Source organism: Silurus meridionalis, chromosome 6, assembly GCF_014805685.1.
Source record: "Silurus meridionalis isolate SWU-2019-XX chromosome 6, ASM1480568v1, whole genome shotgun sequence".
NCBI classification, from domain to species: domain Eukaryota; kingdom Metazoa; phylum Chordata; class Actinopteri; order Siluriformes; family Siluridae; genus Silurus; species Silurus meridionalis.
Window position 1 is genome coordinate 6,932,672 of NC_060889.1, and position 25,941 is coordinate 6,958,612.

Below are 25,941 nucleotides of genomic sequence, written 5' to 3' on the forward strand. Positions count from 1 at the left end.
ACATGTCCTATTCATCATGTTCTTGTTTTTATCTGCTTGACAGGACCATACAAATGTATAAAATCTTGTATTAGAGAAGTTAAAATTTGGTGCTTTGAGTACAATTCTTCATAATGACCACTGGATGTTCAACACGGAACCTCATTGTAAAGACTCGCTGAGGATTTGAGAATTAGAATTGTTGCTCTCCACAAAGATGGCCGAGGCTATAAGAGATTGGTAAAACCCTGAAACTGAGTTGCAGTACAGTGGCCAGGGTCATACAGAGGTTTTCAGAAATGGAACAGGAACACGTCTCGCAAGGGTCGATTAAAGAAGTTGAGTCCTCATGCGCTGCATCAGGTACAGAAGCTGGTTTTAAAAAACAGACTCTGCCAGCATTGTTTTAGAGGTTGCAGAAGCAGAAGGTCTGCCTGCCAGTGCTCAAATCAGTGCTTGTCCCAGAAGGAATCCTCGTCTGAAGATGGCTCACAAGAAAAGCCCACAAGCAGTATGCTGAAGACAACCTAGATAAACATATTTGGCTCATATGGTGTCCAGCATGTGTGTTGATGCCCTGGTGGGAAGTACCTAGAAAATTGTGTCTTGCCTACAGTCAAGCATGGTGGTGGTAACATCATGATCTGGGGCTGCATGAGTGCTGCTGGTACTGGTGATGTGTGGTTTATTGAGGGAAACATGGATTCCAACATGTACTGTGACATTCTTAAGCAGAACATAATGCCCCCCCTTCAGAAACTGGGCCAAACGGTAGTTTTCCAACATAATCACGACCCCAAACACACCCCCAAGCTGACAACTGCCTTGCTGAAGCTAAAGGTAATAGAGTGGCCTCAAGCAGAAGGTGGAGAAGCGCCATGTGTTTAACATCCAGCAGCTCTGTGATGTCATTATGGAAGTGTGGAGGAGGATCCCAGCAACAACCTGTGCAGCTCTGGTATATTCCAAGCCCAGGAGGATTAAGGCTTAAGGCTTTTGTTGCCAGTTATTTAGACAATAATGGCTGTATGTTGAGTTATTTTCAGGGGACAGTAAATCTGTACTGCTAAACAAGCTGCAAATTGACTACTCTAAAATATATCCAAGTTTCATTTCTATAGTATTGTACCTTGAAAAGATCTACTAAAATGGTGGCTGAAATGTAAGGGGGGTACTCACTTTTGTGAGATATTGTGTGTATGTGGTAGCTGGCAAGTAAATGAGCACCCGTTAGTGAGTGGGGGCGGAGCATACGCTGCCACGTTTGCCTGCTGCACAAAACCTCAAATACTTTAACAATTTTGTCATATTTCTATTGTCATCCTAAAAATTTAAAAAATCTTAAGACGAACCACTGTAACTTGGGAACCATCTCTCTCTCTATACACGTACATACACACCAACCATCCATAACATTATGGCCACCTGCCTAATATTGTGTTGGTCCCCTTTTGCTGACAAAACAGCCCTGACCCATAGAGCATTAACAGCATGAACTTCTTTAGCAATTTCAGCTACAGAACCATGACCCTGTCGCTGTTTCACTACTGTTTCTTCCTTGGACCACTTTTGATAGATACTGAGCACTGCATACCAGGAAACATCCCCCAAGAGCTGCAGTTTTGGAAATGCTCTGACCCAGTCGTCTAGCCAACACAATTTGTCCCTCGTCAAACTCGCTGAAATCCTTACGTTTCCCATTGTTCCTGTTTCTAACACATAAACTTTGCGAACAAAATGTCAACTTGCTGCCTAATATATCTTCTTTTTCTTTCGGCTTCTCCCATTAGGGATCGCCACAGCATATCATCCGTCTCCATACGCCTCTGTCCTCTACATCTGCCGCTTTCAACCCAACTACCTGCATGCCTCCCCTTACCACATCCATAAACTGCCTCCTTGGTCTTCCTCTTTTTCTCCTTCCTGATGGCTTCATCCTCAGCATTCTTCTACCGATATGCCCCATGTCCCTCCTCTGCACATGTCCAAACCATCTCAATCTAACCTCCCTCACCTTGTCTTCAAAAGGTCTTACATGCGCTGTCTCTCTAATAAACTAATTTCTAATCCTGTCCATCCTCGTCACTCCCAACTAAAACATCAACATCTTCAGCTCTGCTACCTCCAGCTCCACCTCCTGTCTTTTACTCAATGCCACTGTCTCTAAACCATACAACATCGTAGATTATTCACTTCACCACTCATGTTATAATTTCATAATGTTATATAAATTTGCTTTGTGACAGTTCATTTTTCAAAGCACTATATAAATAATACTGGATCGAATCTTGAATTAATCTATCAGAATGTTCAGTGAGAAAAACAATGATCTTAATAAACAAACATGGGTTACCAGGCAACAGTTAAAGTAAAAAATAAATAAATAAATAAATAAAATGTTACACTCGATGAGAACAGGTAGCTATAGCCACAGTGAGCAGTGAAAAGGAGAAGATGGGAGTGTGATGCATATTGTGTGCGGAGGAACTCTACATTAGTCTTGATTGGATTAAGTTGTGTACATTTTCATGTTTTCCCATGTATCCACCAGCATTATCATTTTAATGAGTAACAGTTAAAAGATAGGAAGAAAGAAATAAAGTAAGTAAACCTGAGGACACACACATAGAAGTTCTTTTGTTCTTTTTAAACAGGTACACATTTCATCCTGAACGCCAAATTCCACACACATCACAGGAGCACCTCCTTGTCCAAAGTACTGGCAGTTTTACCCATTCCATTATAGCAGCAACTCATAGTACCGGCAGACTTGGCAGCGGCACTGAGACTCAACAAATAACATCTGGTCCTCCTTGTCTACTCTGATGAGCAAACAGCAAGGAGATGGATAACAACAGTTTGTAGTGCATCAACTTTTGGCACTACCTCAGAAAAAAAAAAGATTAACAGATTAAATCTCCCACATGAAAAGGATGGTGTTTTTTAGGGGAAGTAGGACATAAAATGCTAATTGTAGCTGATGAGGGGGTGTCAGCACTAAGTTGTGTTTACTTGGATGGGAGTGGATTGAACACTTCAATCTGCTTTCACTTTTGCGCAAGGAGAGTTTGATGTGAAAGCTGCACTTGCTATCTACGTCATAGTGTTGTTAAGGGGTCAGCTTTGTATCAGTTTTGATTAACTTTGATTGGATGATGATAAATGCTCATTCCTGAATGCACACAAGAACGTTATACAAGGAAGCAAGGGTGAGGGAAAGGTGAACAAATTCCTAGAAATGCATAAAAGCAGTCGCACATTATGCTCAGTGTAACTATACAGAGACCTACTGCCTACTGGCTGGTTCTGTTTTCATCTTGGTACATTAGCGTATTGATGAAAATGTACTTCTTTTTCTTAACATCATCAAGTCGATTGCTGCTTTCTTGTATGGAATGCTAACAGAATTCCACCAACATATTTTCATGCCCCTGAATCAAAATTAAATTAGAAGAAAAAAAACTCAAGGAATGCACCTTTAACCAAAGGCCAAGACCAGATGTGCCTTACCAAAATGGGCATCTGCTGTCTGGGCCACACTTGAAGGGCGGGAAACATAAAAACATCTGTGTAGACTTTAAAATGAAAGCAAGAGAAAAGTCAGTTCCCATAGTTCACAGTCTGCTCTATGGCCAAATTCACTTCTTTTTTTACCCATTAAATTTACAGATTATAACACCGTTAGGCTTCAGTGGTGCCTCAATAAAGATGCAGACGACCCCTGATGCCAATGACAAAAGGAGACTTTTGTTTTCACAGTGGTGAAACAGTGACCAGGTTGCTGCACATCTCCCAGGTCTATTGTGTGTGTGTGTGTGTGTGTGTGTGTGTATGTGTGTGCGCACATGTACAATATGTGTCTCATCTCTTTCCTGCATTTAAGGTTTGTACACGTCCTCTGCTAATGCCCCTGAGAACACAGACAAATACACACATGAGCAGTGTCACCGTCCACACTGTACCAGCTCTGGTATTGCCTGAGAACACCTGAATGAGCGCAATAATTCATCTGGGCAAATGGGCGAGCTGAGACATTCCTTAGCAATGAAGCTTTGACCTCCACCTTTACTTCCAGGATTCCCATTTCTGCAGGATTATGCCACTTTACAGGGAGAAAAAAGGCAGACACACAGGCCTAAGATCCATGGGTAATCTGCTTGCAGTCATTGTGTCAAGTTCCAGTGATTGCTGGATAAATGGATCAAAGCCCGGGGTGTGTTTGTTTTATCAGCTGAGAATCTGAGAGCAGACTTTTTGCTAACATGGTCCATACCTTTTTGCGCAATGTACAAAGAAAAAAAAAAACAACAGAGGAGGAATGCAAAAGAACTCTATGATGTCACATTGTGTGCCTGCATCCCATTAAGTGCTCGATTAGAGCACAAATAGCAGCTGTCAAATACATCCGTCCTCTGCACCTCAGATGTGATACGGCTTCCATCTTCTTTAATTTTCAACTTTCTTCAAGGTCTAAACATCCACTTCAGAGCTGTACTGAGACTCCAAAGAGCAGGGTCAAGCCTTTGCTAAACACGCACTTACAACATTACTGCCATAACATCTGATTATCCTGAGCTTATTAAGATAATCTCCAAAGTAACAGAACCATTATGCAATGAACAAAAGTGCAACTGAAAAGTACAACTGAAGGTTCAGTACAGAAGACCGAAATCTGCCCCTCAACCTGCGCCAGATAAAGAGAAAGCATTTTACAACTCAAATGGTTTCCATGATTATGCGTCGTTTGGTTCTCATGAGTGTGCGAAAACAGAATAAATGTTTATCCTAATCAGTTTTTCCAGCTTGTGAACTTTCTTTTAGAAAATGCTCTAAAGATACTGATACTAAACTGACGGTAAGAAACATATCACCTTCAAGGCTGTTTTTGCTTTTAAAGTAATTTCAGAGCAAATAGAACACAGACAAATGTATATTTATTTTTTGTTTATCATACATCATAATATGTGCTAGACCATGTGCGAAGTGCTAAACCACTACATTTATTGCATTTCAGCAGAAACGAATAGAGTATGGATGCTCCTGATTATTGAACTGTTTCATATTCCATGTTCATGTAAACAGAAACAAAGCAGCTACTGGAGGATGATCAACATAAAATAGAGACTAATGCAACGCAGCAATACAAAAAAGATTACTTGTGCATCATACAGAATTTCATACAGAATTTCAATAAACCCCAGCAAAATCACAGAAAGTCTACATACAGTAGCAGCGTCACTCTGATTAAGCAGAGAAACCTGTTAACTCGAGAAAAAGTAAGAGAACCAATTAGATTTGTACATTTTGATTTCCAAATTCATTTTGTTCTGGGGAGGTGGTAGCTTAGTAGTTAAGGAATTGGACTTTGGAATCGAAGGTCATAGGTTCAAATCCCAGCCACACCAAGCTGCCACCTCTGGGCCCCTGAGCAAGACACTTAACCCCATAGCTGCTCAGTAGTATGAATAAGATACATGTTAGTCACTCTGGATAAAATTGTCTGCCAAAATTTCATAAATGTACATGTTTCTAAATGATCACCAAACAACTCACAGATTTATGATTAATGCTCAATACATACTATATATTATATTATATATTCCATGGGAATTCTCTGAGAGTTCTTTCTGACGACTATTACAGTGGAACCCGGTTATGTCGATGTCCTAGGGGGTCGCCAAAAAGCATCGAGGTAACCGATGATCGAGGAAAAAGAAAATCAAAATGGCGGCAATATATTAACGTGCTTGAAATTTCTTTATGTACATGATGTGCGTTAATAAATGAGAATGTGCATGCACGTGTTTTGAAGGGTTTTTACACAACAGCGTTGCGCGATTTGTTTGATGAAGGCATGCTATAAAAATACATACAGTACATGTTTATCTGTCAGGAATCCACCTGCCACGCCCCCTTCGGCCCCCTTCAGCATGTCAGGTGCTTTCTCGGCCGCTTTCTCTGAAGCTCCCGGCTTCAATCGTGCACATATGGTGCTCGTTTATCATCATCACCAGCTCCTATTTAAACTTCCACACTCTCACTGTCCGTTATTGTTGGTATATGTTGGTTCACGGTGGTCGTTGTTATCGCTCATGTGTATCCCGGTACCTGCCTTCCCACCGGCACTCTCTCAACGGCTGCTCTTTTCTTCCCAAAGCACTGCGGATTTCCCCCCGATCCGGTTCATTCTATGATTTTGCTGGCCATCCCACGTTCCGCGCCGCCAAGCCCGGCTTTCGCCTCCCGTTCGGCGACATAAAAAAAGTCGACATAACCGATAAAAAATGCTAAGACAAAGCGAGAATTTGGCGGTTCCACTTCAAAAACTTCGACTTAATAGGGTTGTCGAGGTAACCGAGGGCGAGATAACCGGGTTCCACTGTATTTGCTTTAAAACAAATTTAGGATTATCCTGTATATCCTGATATGCTGTAGATTTTTTCATATATCATGCATGCAATTTTGGTTTGTACACTCATTCTGTAAGAAATAAACCAGGACAGGGAATGCTATAATTGCAATACGTTTTAGGAAATGTTTTTTTGATACATAGAACAGCTGGCAAAGGCATACTTTTATAGTCTAATCTAAATCAGGCATGTAATAACATTCAAAAAGGATCATAATGTAAAGAGCACATGATCCTAAATCTCATACTTATTCCACATAATCATGGAAAATTTCAAAGTTGAATTTTTAAATAATCTATAAAATGTTTTGCTACAAATCATTTCACTTGTAGAGAAAACTAAAGCAAAAAAATAAAAATAAAAAATGTAATTCACATGTAAAAAAATATATCTATTAAGCCTTTTCAAAACCACAAAGAAACGTATTTTTAAGGATGTTATAAAGACTTGTACAGTACAGCAAGGCACAGTAGAAAAACGTTTTATTGAACATTATTATTATTATTATTATTATTATTATTATTATTATTATAATAAATAAAAGGAACCAAACACAAAGCATGTTTTGTTCATAAATATCACCGTGAAGAAAATATTATGCAACAAAACTAGCAGATTTTGCTTTACTATTCCAATAGTCACACAATAGTTCTCACTGTATAATACATGCTTTTACAAAGAATTGTCTTATGTCTTTAATTAAAGAAAGCACACCCTCTCTGTCTCTCTCACTCACACACATACAAAAAAAACCTCTGGCTCCCTATACTGCTGAGCTCATACAACAGCATCTCTTCATTCATCATGTTTCACAATCCCACATTTGGGCTTGATATAATGTTATGTTCTCTTCTTTTATAGCTGCCATCATGTCTGAGGTCCAAATTGGATGGCTTGATCCCAATAAGTGCAGAAAGGGAAGCAATGTATATGGCTCTAAAGTCAAGAGAGTCTCCAGAACAGATAGAGAGCCAAAGCATGCCGGCTTCAAAAGGACCATGCGCTAGGTCTGCTCACAGTGTGTGAAACAATGAAAGAATTGGAAAAAAAAATAAATGTGTGGCCACTGAGGGTAACATTAGTCTCCTGCTCATGTCCTGCTCATGTCCTCATGTCCTCATCTCAACTCATGTCCTATTTCCATTTATAATAAAAGAAAAGAAACGGGATAGCTACATTCAGTCGTCTTCAGTAGCCAGTTAGTTCATGTCAAATGGTAAGCAGGCAGCAAGCATGTGCAGATTAATATTAGCAATAAAAATGGCAAACACCTAAATAATATTATTTAAGTGCAGTACAATGTTTCTGTCTCGGCAGTCAAGCTTCTTTTTTTTTTGCTTAGAAACAAATGAGAAGAAACCAGAATCTTGAAATTAATGTCATGAAGTCCAGGCAAGAGTTTTTCTGTCTTTAGCCATCTGGCCTCTATGAGATATGCACCCACTGTAACCTCAGATTCATGCTCTTAGCTGACAGAACTTAATGGTTTTCTGCTGTTGTAGCCCAGCTGCCTAAAAGTTTGATGTGTTCTGAGACGCTTTTCTACTCATCATAGTTGTAAAGAGTGGTTGTTAGCATAGCTTTCCTGTCAGCTCAAACCAACCTGGCTACTCTCATCTGACTTCTCTCTTTAAAGTGTTTTTGTCTTCACAATTGCTACATACTGGATTATTAATTATTTTGTATTTGTGTGTGTGCGCTTGTGTGTGTGTGTGTGTATATGTGTGTATGTATATGTGTGTGTGTGTGTGTGTGTGTGTGTGTGTGTGTGTGTGTGTGTGTGAGTGTGTTATGTTGCTAGCATGGTTTTGGTTCACTTGCTCCACTTGAGGAAAGTATCACTGCAAATCAGTACAAAGTTATTTATACAATTTAACTATGGTATTTTCTGAAGCAACGGTGTACGAGTGCAGGTACAATTATAGAAAATTATAAAATATTCAATTTATTTTTTATTTGTATAGGGGACAACTTTACAGAGATAAAGAATGTATATGTTTGTTCCTTATAATTGTAAGTTTGTCCCTAATTAGTGAGCCAGTGATGACTGTAGCAAGGAAAATGAAGAACCGAGAAGAACCAAACTCAAAAGGAAACCTCATCCTCATCTGGGTGGCACCACATGTCCATTCATTACAGTTAAACTACTGTTAAGATGTGCAGTGATATGCAACTTAATGCAACCTGTGGTTCTGAGTCATTGTAAAAGAATGTTGATATAAATTACAGTCCAAATCCATCACCAGCTGCACAGATTGATCTCCAAAATCTATTGATATCATATTTTGTAGTCAGGTAGCACAATGTCTTAATAATTCACACTATGTTGTTTCATCTTTAGTGACCTGTCTGTATATCTAAAGTTACATCACTATACATTTAGTCCGAGTTAGTAGACAGAGATGGTAGGTGCCACACTCTTTATTCTTTCACTAATATTGAGCACAACCTAGTGGCTATAGCATATTATGACACAATTTCTAACACTGGGTGACAAGATTATTACCTGCTGTTCCAATTAATTAAGATCAATTATATAAAAATTCATCTGCACACATTCTGACAGTAGTTTATTCTGAAGCATTTATTTAATTGGACTTGCCTGTTTCAACTTTTGTGTGGTCAGTCCGCTCAGTGATTTTCTCCTGACTGATGAGGTAATCAACAATGCGCACACCAATTGGTGGTTCAGCATGATTCCATTCCAGAATAACCAATGAGCTGCTGGGTTCATAGGAGTGAGACAGCTTAAGCCTGTGTCAGAAGAGTAAAGAGGAAATATGGGGTGTCATATATAATGTTAGAATCTAATAAAATTAAAAGAGTGGATATAACATTTCAGAAAAGTGTTTGCCAAGTTGATCTAAATTAAGATCTCTGTGTGTGTGTGTGTGTTTGTGTGTATGTGTGTTTAAAGTATATTTAGTTCTTCACAATCACAAGCTCATTAGAAAAGTCTCTGTTTTATGCCTTACATGGGCTGAGAAAGTGGGGCACAAGTTGGTAGTCCATCAGAACCAAAGGCACTGGAGTCGCAGCGACACCAGTCATCAATGACATCACCTTTCCCAGAACACCACAGCATGCTCATCATAGCTTCCTGCAGAGCCTGTCAAAGCCAAAGACAATATGTGAGGGAGGTAAGAGAGCTACAGTATGCACTGTTTTCTTCTCCACAAGTAAACAACCACACAGTCCAGAGAACACAACATTATACAAAACTACTATTGCATCATTAAATAAGTACTTCTTGTTTAATATTGGTAACTTATTAAATGGATATCAAAGGGGGGATTGTACATGAATTGTTGATTGTTGATGTACTGGAAATAGTGTGTTGTTAAGTGTGTTGTTTCACAGGATTTACACTACATGGGCAGAATCATAAGAAAAACTGAAAATTGTTTACCAGACAGTTGGATACACAAAACTGTCTAGAATGTTCTTGTATGCTAGGGCATTATGATTAACTTTCACTGGAACTAAGGGCCCAACTATGTTCCAACATGAGAATAAATCTGTGTAAAAGGTAAGAAAACATGAAAACATGGTTAATGAAGGTTGAATCAGTGGAACTTAAATGTCCTGCACAGAGCCCTGACCTCATTCCCACTAAACACCTTCAAATGAATTGGATTACTTTCTGTGCTTTTGTGGCTGAATAGAATATCTTCAAAGCCAGTGTTTCAAATCTAACAAATAGCTTGTCGAAGTGAAGATTTTAATTAAAGAAAGACAGCGGCAACTCCATATTAATACCATTTTATACCATGGTTATGGGATGGGATGCGCAAAGGTCAGGTGTCCACATACTTCTGGCCATATAATGCCAGCATTAAGTATTGGAAGGACCTTTGATTGAATTGGTTACAACCTATTACACAAATGCAGGTCCAAAATAATATCCAAAGTACACTTCTTGGTAACTTGTGGAGTTTGAATTCATCCACATAACAACAGTAAATATCATTAAAGCAGAGTTTCTTTTTTCTGCCCAGAGCCCCTATAAATGAAAACTAAATGTCTCTGAACCTTCTGTACAGATTTATTTTAGAAAGCCAATCAGACTGTCCAAACAATTAGCTCATTATTTAAACATCTACAATAATATTTATTAAAATTGTACTTTTTTTCCCTGAACTTTCCACAAATAAAAAATTTGTATTAAAATCTGTTTAATGTCAAGTTGACATTATTTATCGGTCTATTGATTTTGTAGTTATTGAGGCTTAGATTCACGGCTTTTTTTCATGGAGAAACTGAGATTTTTTATAAACTGACAGGACAGAAACAAAACATTGTTCTATAAAGGATCCAAAAACACGTTAAATATCCCCAGCCTTTTCCTCCCAATTTGTTCATCTGCCAGTTCCCACCCACTTGCCAGCTTTTCCCTTGCACACCTATCTCTCAGATTTTATTTTGCAAAAATTCTACTCTAGAGCCCCAGAAAAGTATTTTATATACAATATATTCAACAACCTTAAACTTCAATTAGCAAACCAAGGGGAGAAGTAAAAAGAAAAAAGTTCTAGGAATGGGATCAAAGAGGAAAAAACATTAAGTGCATTATAATAATTTTCATCATATTAGCATATTGTACAAAAATTGTTAATAATAACTTTTATTGTTAATTAAAAGTAAACTACTAAATTCATTGCAACCTTAATTAAAATAAACAAAACATTGTTAATTGAAATATTAGTTCTACCTTTGGTAAAACCTTCCCTGGAATAATAGCACTGTCTAGTCATGTTTAAAAAGGGTGCTGACAATTAAATTTGAAGGGTCACAAACCACTTTTTGTATCGGTTTTCCTTATTTTTATTATTTTTATTCCTCTTACAAAATCTTTGTAACAAAGACAAAAACAAAATGATTGATATATTTCATTTAAGTTATCCAATCAAAAAAGTTGTTTCGATTGGAGTACACTTTATACACCTATCTTCTGTCGGTTCAGATGGAAAAACTTGCACACATTGCTTAACATTATGTCCTGATCCCACTGTGAGAACCCACTGTCATTTTGCCCGACGGTCAGAGGCAGTCTGTGCAAGACAATTGCAACCAGTTTTATACACTGCATCAATTTCACATGCAATTCGGTTCCCTCAGTGACTGATGTAAAACGCTACAGTGGTATTGCCAGTCTGAACTAGTATGTGTGACCCCTTTAAGGGTACCTAAAAATGGTGTACTGCTAGACACACTGCTTTAATTTTTTTTATTCTACAACCCTGGAAATTATTTATTTATTAAGTGTTAAAATGGTTAAAAGGTTACAAATTACTCTTATTTTAATTTATACAATGTCTTTTTTTTTATATTAGTTAACTTCACTTGCAATCAAAGTCTAAACTGAGTTAAGTGAGGAAAGACTGTGTGTGTGTGTGTGTGTGTGTGTGTGTGTGTGTGTGTGTGTGTGTGTGTGTGTGTGTGTGTGTGTTGAGAAAAATGAAGTGCTCTCAGATGGCTCTCAGGCTCACTTCAGTGCTACATGCACATGAATACCTGTATGCAGACATCTATGGCACCTTTCGGTTGCTGATGACACTCACCATGTTTAGGTCACACACCCTCACACACATTAACAATGCTGTTGCTAAAACCTGAGCCTTACGAAGTAAACACGTTTTTTTATGTTTTCACATTTGATATAATGGATGCTTTTTATAGGCTATGCTTGGTATCCACCATCACCCTGTGTATATATAAATATATATATATATATATATATATATATATATATATATATATATATATATATATATATACACACACTTCCATCCATCCACGTACCTGGTAGGTTCCATTGTTGTTGACAAGCTCATAGATTGGTGCCGCCTTGGTAACTTGGAGTAGCACAGGCTCTGTGGGCCTTGATGTCCCAGGGCTCATGTGGCACAGGTGGCATGAGGGTGGGCACTGACCCTGGCTGCTGCAGTCCATGCGCACACCTGCTGTTAAACGCTTAGCCCCTGAGTCAAGCAGACTGGCTATATAGGCTGGATAAGTGAGAGCGCGTGCCTCTTTATCCCGCTCCTCGGACTCATCGGAGGGAGAATTACCTGCAAAACAAATTGCTTTTATGTAAGTGTTGGGAGAAAAAAACCGATTTTCACTCAAGAAGCAAATATCAGTTTGGTATTCTTTAATGTGAAATATTTAATGTTTTAAATTGCAGCACTTTCAGCAATAAGGGTATACAAGCATAAATAACTACTACTTCTACTAATAATCATCATTTTTGGAAAATTAAATGTGAATGATTAAAATGTGGAAGCAGTCACTGCAGGCAAAGTCCTTCCTTCATTTTTGCCTGCATAACAATAAAGAATCATATTACAGATTGTTTAATTAGATTTTAGGAAGAAAAAAAAAAACAGATATCACATGGTATGTATTTCACTGAAAAAGTCATTCTGTAAACATCAGAAATGCCCAACTACTAAACAGCAAATTGAAACTCTTGAAATTAGTACACGTCTTTTATGACCAGTAGGCTTGTTTTTTTGTGCTGCTTCCAAATAACTGTTCAAGATGAGGCCTGGTCACTCCTAAGCAAATGTGCATCATCAAAAGTTTTGTGAAACATAATTTAAGCAAACTCAGGTTCTGATTGTTTCTGTCTCCGAATTTGCCCTCCGTCAGAAGAATTTAGAACAACTTTAGCTTACTCTGCTGAATTTGTCAAATGCACAAGCAATTTCTGAGTTCAACAGCCAATTAGGGAATAACATATTGCTTGTGCAAGCCTTCATATTTAAAAGAAAAAAGACATAGGTTTATAGGTCTAATGAGTAAAGAGTTTATGCTGCAACCCACTGTTCTTTTACAGCGTGTACTCTGCTAGCTTGCTCCTCATCTCTGGAAACAAGAGACAAATAAAGAAGTAAAATTGCTGGGCTCCATTTCCCCCAAGTGCTACACTCCATAAATGAGCAGAGCCAACTCAAGCCCCCATCAATCCACTGGACACACACACACACACACACACACACACACACACACACACACACACACACACACACACACTGTGTAAGAGAGAGAGCAGCCTTCTGTCTACAATCCCCCACCTTTGACGAGCTATTTAATTAAACTAGGTTTTTTGAAGGAGGGATCCAAGCAAGAGATATTTTTTTATTTAATGTCTGTTCATGATCTTGGGACAAACTGGCATTCACATCTAAGGTTCAGTGCACCATCATGCACCAGTAGATGAACACCTCTAGGTGAGTATGTATAGATTTGAAAACCCTTTATGGAGTTTAATTAGTCACACAGAGATATAAGAGATAAGGAAAAGACATTGTGAGCCAAAATGTCTGGTCTGTTTCACCAGGTAGTCATAAAACACTGCCAATGATGCTCAAGGCTTTAATCGGGAGGAGAAACTATTTAACAAAGTGAAGATTGGAAGTGGGAACATTTCATGTCACATGTAGATGAAGCTAATAATACTGATATTAGCTGATGGTGTGGTTTAATTAAATACAGAAATTAAAAGTGAGGTGAGATTGAACACCAGGAGTAATTTGCTTTAATTGTTTCAGAAAAAAGCTTTGAATCTTTTTTCTATAAAACAGGCATATGAAATGACAAACCAGAAAATATTAGAAAATGTTTACATTGTAAAGGGAAAAAATCTCAATATCTTTATTGTGTAATGAAGAATAGAATAAGGTTTTATGGCACATGTGCCTATTCACCCAGCGGACAACAGAGGGCACTGTATGATTAATCATACACCTATATACCCATGAAATACAACTGGAGGAATGAAAAATGCATGCCAAATTAATAAGATAACCTTAAGACAACATATATGTGTGTGTATACACACACACACACACACACACACACACACACACACACACAAATGATTGGCTTTGAGAGGGTCACAATTTTAGGCTTCCTCTTCATGCAGATTGCAAAGTGAATGCAAGTACCAGATCATGGATGTAGGATAAGATGCACTACAGCTATTTAAGTGCTGAATGAGGTAGACTACATATTTAAGACTGAACATTTTTTTTACCTTTGCCGCATCATAAAATGAGATACATTTCGTTGTGCTGGTGGGTCAGACATCATCTGTACGCTTAAGCAAAGACAAATTGTTCTCAACAGCTTGCTGCTTCTTGTCATAATTCAATGTGACCCAGCAAGATAACTACTACAAGATATCTGTTCATGCATGAAAAATGTTCTTCACACAGTGAATAATTGCATTAGCCCTAACACAAACTTGTATATGTGGATATGTGGGATGAATGTGCATCTTTTATATCTATCCAGGCTACTTGTGATTACCAGGCAGGATGAATAGATGATAGATATTAGGTAAAGCGAATAAAAATTCACAAACGACACTAATTAATCATGCATTGGGCATCTTGGAACAGGAAATTCACTGACATACGAAACTGTACATATTTTTTTTTGCATAAATTACAATATAAAACCATCTCTTTCAGGTACCTGTAAACATACATATAACACAGCATATTGCTTGCCCTCGATTTGTCTTTTGTGCTTCTGAACTATTGCATTTTGTTTATTCCTTAGACTTAAGTACACGGCCAGCTCCCATTCCTAATGGACAGGAGTCTTCGTCTCTTAAGAGAATGCACGGTTTGTCAAGGCGAGACTAGCCATGTTTGTTTACCTGAGCTTGGCCGGTCTGACACAAGCGACACCGACATCCTGTTTTGGCGAGTGTACTAATTGGCAAGTCTTTCCATGATCCCACCTGACCCCAAACACTCAGGGCCAAGAAGCCATGTTTTGTCCTTGATTCAGGATAACCAGACTTTTTTTTATTTTGTCACTAAAGCATTATATTTCTATAAGGTTATAGTTGAACTATTGCATTGATCAATATGTCATATTTAAGTGATTACATGTAATTATTAAGTACTTGCACATTAAGAATATGGTAGATTAGCAACATTGGAGCACCTACCTAAATGCTACACTGTAGTAACTGTTAATGCCTCTTTATAATGTGAAAATATCTTTCAACAATGTTGATTTTTCCACTACTTATGTCAAAATATACATACATACATGTGTATATATGATAGATGGATGGATGGATAGATAGATAGATAGATAGATAGATAGATAGATAGATAGATAGATAGATAGATAGATAGATAGATAGATAGATAGATAGATAGATAGATAGAGTGACAAATGACTACTGATGGCGTAGCAGTAGTAGCTCTTATCTGACTATGTCACAGATGACATATCTATAGAATACAGACAGACATGTAATGACACCTAAAGGTCAAGACTGACCTAGAAACTTTCCAAACTACTGGATCAATCTGACAGGGTCTGTGAAACCACCCAATTTTATAGATGCATTCTATCATGTTTTTTCATGCTTTAAATACGATCCCCCGCAGGCATCTATGTGAAACCAGCTATATCGTGAGAGATGCAGTGTGTGAGGGAACACAATCAAATACATAATATATATGAAGAACGCAGTTTTTTTTTTTTTGCAGTTAATCCAGTTTTATCTGTGGCAGGCAGCGAGCAGCCGACATTACCATCGGTGCTTACTCTTCGTGTTGTTTATACTTGACTTGCAGTCTGACTTTCAGTTCACCCAAAACTTTTCTAACTAATAATATGTTTCTAGGGCTTATGCTAAGAAAGGCAAAAACAAAAAAGAAGTCAAAGGCATAGAAAAAGAGAGGGTGTAATGACACTTTTCACAAGGATTTGTTGTGATGAATGGCCTGTTCTGGGAAATGCATATCATGCCTTCAGGGTTGAGGAGAACAATTAAGCTTAATGTTAGAAACAGCAACGGAACACAGTGGTGATTTAATGTCTGGACTCTACACAAATATTTGTATTTCTGAAAAGTGCATCAACTCTAATTCTCATCACCAGGGTTTATGTGTATGTGTGGTTTTTTAGAGGTATATGAAGTCCATTCAGGGAATAATTCAGGTCATAATATTCTGCATGATATTTAAGTTACTTTAAAGACCTTCGGCAGATGCCCTTTTCCAGTGGCACTTGAATGTATCTCATTTTCATACAACTAGGTGTTTAAGGGTCCAGTAGTTGCAGATTGGAAACTCATGATTTTCTCATCAGCACACCAATATTTTAACCACTAAGTTAAAGGATTTGAAAACACAACTGTTTTTGTTAGAATTATAAAAAAGAAAAACAGAAGAAAAGATTAATACCTGGTAAATACAATATGTTATATAACATAGTGGATATAATAGTATTCTTATTACAATACTGCTGGAGCAAACAGTCTTAAACCAGGTTGAAGCATCTACTGCGCTCTCAGAAAAATACTTTCACAATGAAGGGTCATGAAAGATAAGTGTGTAGGAGACTAGGACAGTAGTGAAAGTTAATGTAACAAAGGGTAACTAACAAAGTCTGCCCTTTGTCTGCCCTTTGTTAGTTCCAACATAAGAGTCACACAAGACTAATGACATAACCACAGAAAGTAATCTATGAAATGTCTCTGCTTTGACAAATAGGTTATTCACAAATAGCTTCTACTACTGCTCCGAAATACGGAACACAATCAGAAAATAAGTATGTTAAAATATCATTAATGTAAGTGATTACAACGTGTCCAACATGTCTCTTAACACATCATTAATGAAAGACTGCAATGAAGAGGGGGAAATTTACCAGGCAGTATTGCATAATCACATTCATATTGATAACGTCTTCCTTCTTTGTCTCAGATATCACGCAGGGGTGGAAAGTAACAAATTACATTCACTTATTACTGTAATTGAATAGTTTTTTGTGCACTCTTTAAAATGTGTACTTTTACTTGTACTTAGGAATTAAGTGTTTTGTTTAAAATATTGTACTTAACTACATTTTAAATCATAAAAAAAAAAAAAAAAAGAAAGAAATAAAAAATAATGCAAGGGGGAAAAGAATGGTGCCCTGGAATTTACTGCACTGATCAATTGATGGGCAGAGAACAAACGTACTAAACTCACTAGAAAGAAAGCGAAATGCCGTTGAACCAAAAGTTGTTCAGTGCGTGTGCTCACTGTCTAAAAACTGATTCAGCCTTTGCAATTTCTCTCTTTTTTTAATTTTTATTCTCAATAAAAAGTCATGATTAGTTTCTTTGTGTTATTGCACTTTCATTTGTAAAGGTGTTTCTTCAGTTAAAACAATTAGTTTCAGATTCATATCAAGGCATATAACTTGGTAAAATTAACTTCACATTTTACTGGTAACTTAAGTAACATTTAATTGAAGTAACAGTACTTTTCGTTAAGTAGAATATTTTATTACTCTTTGCACCTTTGGTATCAAGTTTACTGAGATAGTTTTAAATAGTTTATTTAGTGTTTATAAAGTTGCTCAAAAGAGGATGAGACAAAAAGATGAAAATGTATGCATTTTACATATATTCTATTAAGCTTCCTATAATCAGTATAGGGATAAAACCCCTCTTTGTTAGAGTTAAATAGTATATAATGAAATGAAACCTGTGTATACAACAAAGCTTAACACACAGTCTCATTAATTTACAGTGCATCTGGAAAGTATTCACAGAACTTTTTATAACATTTTATTTTGCAGCCTTATTCTAAAATGGATAAAAATCATAAGTTTCCTCAAAGGTCTACAACCATACCCTATAATGACAACATGAAATAAGTTTAAAATCTTTGTCTAAAAAGCTTTGGCACCAGTTACAGTCAAGTCTTTTTAGGTATGATTCTACAAGTTTGACACACCTATTTTTGGGCAGATTCTCCCATTCTTCTTTGCAGAACCTCTCAAGCTCCATCAGGTTGGATGGGGCGCATTGGTGCACATCCATTTTAAGATCTATTTTAAGGCATTTTAAGATTTTGGTAAACTCCAGGCAGGCTGTCTTGTGCCTTTTACTGAGGAGTGGCCTCCATCTGGCCACTCTACAATACAGGCCTGAGTGCTGCAAAGATGGTTGTTCTTCTGGAAGGTTCTCCTCTGTCCTTGGCGTTATTTTAAACAGCAACTTGTCTTTTAAAAATCATATCAACCATATTACAAAAACAGCCCTCTTCCATCTTAGAAATATTGCTAAGCTAAGAAACATGTTATCTATATCTGATGCAGAGAAGCTCAACCATGCATTCATGACCTCCAGACTGGACTATTGCAATGCATTACTAGGTGGTTGTCCTGCATCAATAAAAAACAAGCTACGGTTAGTCCAGAATGCAGCAGTCAGAGTTCTCACAAGGTCAAGAAAATATGACCATAAATTCCATAAATCCATCATGCTCCCTGAGATCTCAAAACTCTGGACTTTTAGTAGTTCCTAGAATAGCAAAGCTCACTAAAGGCGGTAGAGCATTCTCACATTTAGCTCCTAAACTTTCAAATAGTATTCCTGACAGAGTTTGGGGCTCAGACACACTTTCCCAGTTTAAGTTCCAGTTTATGTGTTTAAGTCCTACACATAACACCCATCACATATCATAACCTTGTGCTCCATTACATCTGATCAAATGCACATTATCAACTTGTGCTTGTTAGTATCATGAACAGCAGCTACGCTTATTCGCTGGTTGCCCCAGCTCTAGTCACGTCCCACCTAATGAAGATTGTGGACCTTTAAAGAAGTAGATGCTGACCCTGCAAACATCCCAAACCATCTAAAAACATACCAGCGCCATTTGGATCCCATTTCATGTGGAATTTGGACATTATACATTGCACCTCTTTGAGAGTTTAGAGGCTCTGGCATGGAGAAGCTGGTGTTGGATCTATGATGATCGCAAATGTTGAGCTATTTTTTAAGGTTGCTCAGTAGCTCCTGGTTCCATAATCTCATATGACTGTATAAGACTGTAGAAAGGACTTTACTTATAATCTATAAACATTCCAGTGCTCATGTTAGTTCTCTCTCTCCAGTGTTCTGTATTGTTTAAATACAATAATTACACTTTTGATATCACCTAAATGAGGATGGGTTCCTCTTTTGAGTCTGGATCCTCTCAAGGTTTTTTCCTCAGGCACCATAGCTTGCTAATCAGGGATAAATACACATCGTTCACCTTAACTCTTAAATTCTGTAAAGCTGCTTTGAGACAATGTCTGTTGTGAAAAATGCTACAGAAATAAACTTGAATTGACCACAGAGAAATGCTGGAGCTCTTTCATGGTGACCATGGGTTCTTGTTCACCTTCCTGACTAAGGCTCTTCTCCCCGATCGCTTAGTTTGGCCGGGTGGCCCAATCTAGGAAGAGACCTAATGGTTCCAAACTTCTTCCATTTACGGATGATGTGCTAATTGGGAAGTTCAATGCTGCAGAATTTTTTCTGTACTATTCCCCAGATCTGTTCCTCGATACAATCCTATCTCTGAGGTCTACAGACAATTCCTTGGACTTCATGGCTTGGTCTGTGCTCTTACATGCAGTGATCATTGTGGGACCTTATATAGACAGGTGTGTGCCTTTTCACATCATGTGCAATCAACTAAATTAACCACAGGTTGAGTGAAATCAAGTTGTAAAAACATCTCCAGGATGATCAGTGAAAACTGGATGCACCTGAGCTCTATTTTAAGGGTCATGGCAAAGGCTGTAAATACTTATGTATTTGCGATTATTATAGTTTTTATTTGTAATAAATTTGCAAAGATTTCAAACAAACTTCTTTCAGGTTGTCATTATGGGGTATTGTTCATAGAATTTTTTGAAAAATAATGAATTTAATCCATTTTGGAATCAGTCTAACAACAAAATGTGGAAAAAGTGAAGCGCTGTGAATATTTTCTGGATGCACTGTATATACAGGTAGTACTCTACTTACAATGGAGATACGTTACGACGACCCCATCGTAAATCAAAAATATCTTAAGTCGAAGATGGTGCAATGACTGTCACAGTCCTTCCTGCTTCATGCTGATTTATAATTTTCATTTTCATTTTCTGCTCCAAACTGATGGCTTTCCTCTTCTTTTTTTCACTACAAGCAAGAGACATACTTGAGCACTTGGAAAACATGCTTTTATCACTAAAATTGCTGTTTGAAACAGTTTGAAACAAAATACACACAGACTTTACTCCGTCAACCGCTAGTGAGATTGGGGCAGCTTATAAGGTAAGAGATACGCTCATCCATGTGTCGTTGGACGCAATTTTTTATATTTTAATACAGTTTTGTCGTATCTCTATCATAAGATCGAAAAATCGTAAGTTGAACAATCATAATTTGGGGACCATCTGTACCTTCTTATGACTAGTTAAAACAAGCTTACACAACATTTGACTCACACTGATGTGAATAACAGTGTGTTCCACCCAGGGGACAAGAACTGCTGTAGCATCACATGTTGGAGATAAAACAACAGCTCTCTCTCTATCTGTTGGTGTGTGTTTGTGTGTGTGTGTGTGTGTGTGTGTGTGTGTGTGTGTGTGTGTGTGTGTGTGTGTGTGTGCGTGTGTGTGTGTTTGTGCGCGCATGTTGGCATGTGGAGACATGCCTCCTTGGTGGCTGGTTGAAAGATTAATTATAAAACAGAAGTCATCGGGGTCCAGTCTTTTCTGACCTCTAAAATGAGTAATTGGGCACAAGTACAGACTGCTCCATCAAGTTGCATGTCTATAGCCCCAATTCTGTCATCATCTCTCTCTCTCTCTCTCTCTCTCTCTGTGTTAGCCAAAGACAGAAAACTCTCTCTAACACACAAACACACACATAGTTTACATGACACACCATGCTTTCTGTGCATCCTTTACCTTTCTCAAATGGCTTCCATCTAACACTTTGTTCCTATTTATTCTTTAACTGTTTTACCATGTAATCCACACAAGATGATATAAAGGTAATTTTATTCAAAACTTGTCTCCATTTAAATTTTTAGGGTTTAGAGTTTTACTAAGTTGCTTTACACTGACTCCTAGTCAGCTACAACTTAGCTTTGAAAGTAGTACCTCTTTAAAAGCCTTCAATCTAAACGCATCTCACATATACATCTCCAGTAGGCATCTAAGATAGGGTCTGGTCAGCTACGCAAAAAAATGCAAACTGCTTTGAAAAATCATAGAGCAATTGCACTGTTTTTTTTTTGTTGTTTTTTTACTTTAACAATTAAATTTCTTATTTTCTTCATTCCCATTTAATATTGTCTCTGAATTGCACTGCAAATTGTGCTGTATACTGTAAATAAACATACGGTTTATTGCTTTCTATAAAGTAGCTTGAGTAACGTGATTTTTACAGTTTTGTTCTGAATGAGGTCGGAGCTGCATTAAAGTGTTTGTGGATACATTATGCCTTGAATCAAAATGAATTCTTCTGCCTTCTGGTAAGTGTTTTCAGGATAGTCTGTGGACCCACCGTGACCCTGAATACAATAATACAGTTACTTAAGAGGAACGGATCAATAAACAGAGTTGAATATAACCCAGCTAAAAAGCTCCGCTCAAAGAAAAGGGCAATAATTCCAAAGTTCGATGGTACTAATGACTTAGTTCATCAATCATAAGTACACAAACCTGACATTTCTTCAAGCACACCCTGTACACTCTTACAGTAACAATCATCACGGAATCCTCACCAGGACACTAAGATCCAGAAAAGATTAATGACCAGACAGCCATCATTATTAATAGAGTTGAGGGGGAAAAACCTATTTCAAAATGAACTACCGCAGGAAGTCGGCCACAAAGTAGAATATTATGCATCATCAGAAAGGAGGCAAGGACATTAAATGGAGCAACCAATCTACATCATGTCCTCACTAGAATGGAGGAGCTGTACATGCAGCAGTCTGGTAAAAAAAAAAAAAAAAAAAAGATGGGAGTTTACTGATGTCATCGGTTATGCTTCAGTGCTCTAGGAAAGGGAGAACAGGATGAATTGACTGTGTTATTGCATTTTGATTGTCATTATGGTTCTTGGTGCACCTTGGCTGTCACTGCAGCAATCAAAGAGAATCTAAACTTCAGGCAATACACTCCAAACTTGTGGCATTAGGAAAGTCTTCTGATGCTTCTGTCAAAGCTAATTTTACCTTTGTTGTAAAAAAATACCCCAATTAAATGGATTTTTACAGTGCGAGATGTTATAAAAATGTCTATAGATAGGTATTAGTAAAACAGATTTCTTAAAGGGTGGAAAAAAATATTTACTGAAGGGTTGCTGGTGCACAAAAAAAATCGGATTTATTAAGCACTGATTATTGATGTAGCACTCTGAAAGTGTTGAAAGGAGTGCTGTTTATATCTGCATATTTTAGCACTTGAATTAAAATGTAATTTTTGGGGGGCTTTGAAAAATGTGAGAAAATATCAGGGCCAGAGAGTGTGGGAACTGTGGGTGGATAGTAAAAAAATAACGATTACTTCCTTAGTTATGTACTGATGCTGATAGAGAGCGATTGTTAAAGTTATATGGAGGAAATATGCATTCACAAATGTTAGATATTTTCATATTTAAGTCAAGTGCTGTCTGGTTAAAAGATGGGCAAAAGATATGTATATGAGTCTTTCTGTAGACCTCACTCCATCAGACATGAGTAAGTAAAAGCAATTCTCACATTGCATGATCCCAAAGTGAAATGATAACAGTGCCACTGTTTTTAGCTTAGCTGCGGGCCATGCTAGGACAGACACATTCCAAATACATTATTAATGAAGCTGTGATTACACAGGTGTGAAAACCAGTCCTCTGAGATCCTTAGATGTTAACAATCACTCATCTGCTCACAAAGTTTCCTCTCTAACTGACAGATTCAATTTGAGTTGACATGTGAAACTTTTTCCCCCCGATTTGCCTGATGCTGTAAACGCAAGCATTTCAAAAAGCACCTACCATTTCTCAGCTTGTTATGCATTTAGGTGGGAGAAAAAAAAATCTGAAAAGTCTAAAAAAAATAGCAGAATAATTTGATACTGTAATGACAAACCAGTTGTAACATTTCTTTAAAACATGATTGTCCAGTGTTGATTGGATCATTTTTCAGGATATGGATTGTGGGCAAATCTTTTATCTACAGCATTTCCTATCTAACTGCAAAGCTGATTTAATTAGCACATGCATTTAACAAGTATGTACACTGGCTGCCGGAAGTGTTTTAGCATGTTCAGAACTGAAAGTGCATGAACAGTGATGTTTTAACAAAATTTGCATTTTATTGGACAAATGGTTACATAATAATGTCTGACCATTTACACTGGCTAGATGTATAGAATTCAATGTAGTAATAGTAATCAAATCTTTTCTTCAAAACAAAAAGTGTTTAGCAATGAAAACCATTATATAGTGTCCCTTTACAGATTTTCTATTCTTTAAATATGCAACTTAGAGATATAGAGATAGACATATTAATGCATTGTGCAATTCTATTTTTTTGTTGTTGTTGATCATTTGTGGGCGAACCATGTCCATGTGAGTGACACTGAAAGATAAAATAAACCTACTTAGGGGTTAAGGCATTGGAAATTGGATCCAAAAGTCGTGTGTTCAAATTCCAGCCACACCAACCTGCCATTCCTGGGCCCCTGAGCAAGGCCCTCAACCGCATAGCTGCTCAGTTGTATAAATAAGATTCATGTAAGTCCTTCTGGATAAGGGCATCTGAGAAATGTAGACTGCATGTGGCTTAAGAAGGACAACACTTCTTGACAGTCACATATTCAACGTCATATCAGAAATATCATTGATTTTATTACAATTCATATATACAGTCAGTATATAAGTGCTCCTTATACAGTGTGAATGATGTTTAATGTTCAAATTTAAGTCTTCATCACATAATTATGGGAATTTATTTCCAGTTGTAATAAAACTTAGATATATGCATGCTAACTGTAGAGTAATTGGCAGGTGATATAATCTATCCTAACAAATGAAATATTATGACACCTATGACAACCAATAATGAAAGATGGCAAGCACTGTTAACTTAAAAGACATCAGCAGATATGATGGCATATAATATCATACCTGACATATTCATGACATGGCTGTGAGTGAGACTTTATCAAACAAAATCTCTGTATATCTTTGCCTGTCAGACCATTTAAAATGAATTAAAATGTACAATAATGGCCCCATACAGATCCTTCCTAAATATGATATATGATATGATATAAAACTAAAATAATAAACAATAAACTTTACTTATACAATACTTTTCAATAATGTACTTTTTTTATTTATTTTTTTACATATTTTGTGTGACACTATAAAATCAGACTCATGAATGACACTATTTTGAACAATAGTACTGTAATAATGTAAGGCAATGAACATTACAGTAGGTGTAAATGCTTTGGTAAACATGCACAAAAAAAGTGAAAATAAGCAGTGGGGATATTGGCTGGCGGGGAAGTGTAGCTGTTCACATTTCAAGTGCTAAACTTTGAGTAATTAGTCGCAATCAATTGTGTGCATAATGTTCTCCACCTACACATACAGCATGTATGCTGCTTAGAGCAGTACAGTATCAGTGTTTCAGGTTCTCACGTCCCCACAGACATGAGCTGCGTTTGTTCAGTTACTGCGGTTTGGGTGTATTATATACTAAAGACTAATGTGTACTCATTAAATGTGTATGAATTGGTCTAGTCTTTGTCATGAATTTTCTTTTATATACTGTATACCGTGGTACAAAAATAGATCATTTCTTGTACCATGGCAGAAAACATGCCTTAGTATTGTTTATTGTCTGGGGTCTTTTTTTCACATCTGGCAACCAAGAAAATAGGCTATAGACTATAGGTACATTTGGTACCTATTTCTGTAGTTTTATTTAGGACTATAATCTTAAATAGAACTATGTCGTTTGTCTTAAATGTATTTCTTAATATTATGTTTCTTCACGGGTATATGTCAAGAAACCAACACTTTCAAAAATGCTCCACTTTTTGCCTGGTTAGGGCTCTGTGTGCTCCAGATAAAAGAAAAATGTTACCAAAGAACCAAGATGATCTTAGCCCAAAAGGAGAGGAACCTTGATAAGGGCAAGAACAAAAAAAAAGAAGAAGAAAGGAAATAACACATCTAACATGCTAGGTACAGAGGCACATTTCTGTCTTCTGCTCTTGTGGGTCAAACATGATGGAAAAGATCTGGAAAAAAGGGATCCCCCTTTGCAAAAGGTCCAATCATGGGTCAGCACACTCCTGAGCCATACTCACATAACTCAAGCCTTGATGTCAGATAAAACACAGCTGCTTTTCCTTGCCTAAGCCCCAGGGCACCTGCTCCTTTGCTCCTCGCTTTCAATCTCTCCACTTGTGGTTGCTCATTTTTTCCCCTTATAAATATTGAACTATTGTGTTTTCTACATGCATCATCCAATGTCAGAAAAGGGTTAGGAAGGTCAGAAATAATGCGTCACTGAACTTCCAGATTATTATTCAGTTATTCATGTTTAAACATATGATTCAGGAACTACAGTGAAAACAAGAAAGTTCTGTTTGTAGACACAAGTGACGAAAGTAAGCCTGGACACGCTGACAAGTCCAATAATTGAGTTACTATCAAATGCTTTTCTAAAACACAATAATAAATGACAGATAT

General features: G+C 37.3%; 1 protein-coding gene across 7 annotated transcripts in view; it reads right to left on the bottom strand.

The window, feature by feature from the left end:
* Positions 1-25,941, bottom strand: part of astn1 (astrotactin 1) — a 258,717-nt gene that overhangs the window by 15,648 nt on the left and 217,128 nt on the right. For all 7 annotated transcript variants that reach the window (XM_046851383.1, XM_046851382.1, XM_046851386.1 and 4 more), the window contains 3 exons: positions 12,192-12,460; positions 9,365-9,498; positions 8,992-9,143 (listed from right to left, as the gene is read on the bottom strand). In XM_046851383.1, coding sequence (XP_046707339.1) covers positions 8,992-9,143; positions 9,365-9,498; positions 12,192-12,460 — 555 coding nt within the window. The remainder of the gene's footprint in view (positions 1-8,991; positions 9,144-9,364; positions 9,499-12,191; positions 12,461-25,941) is intronic.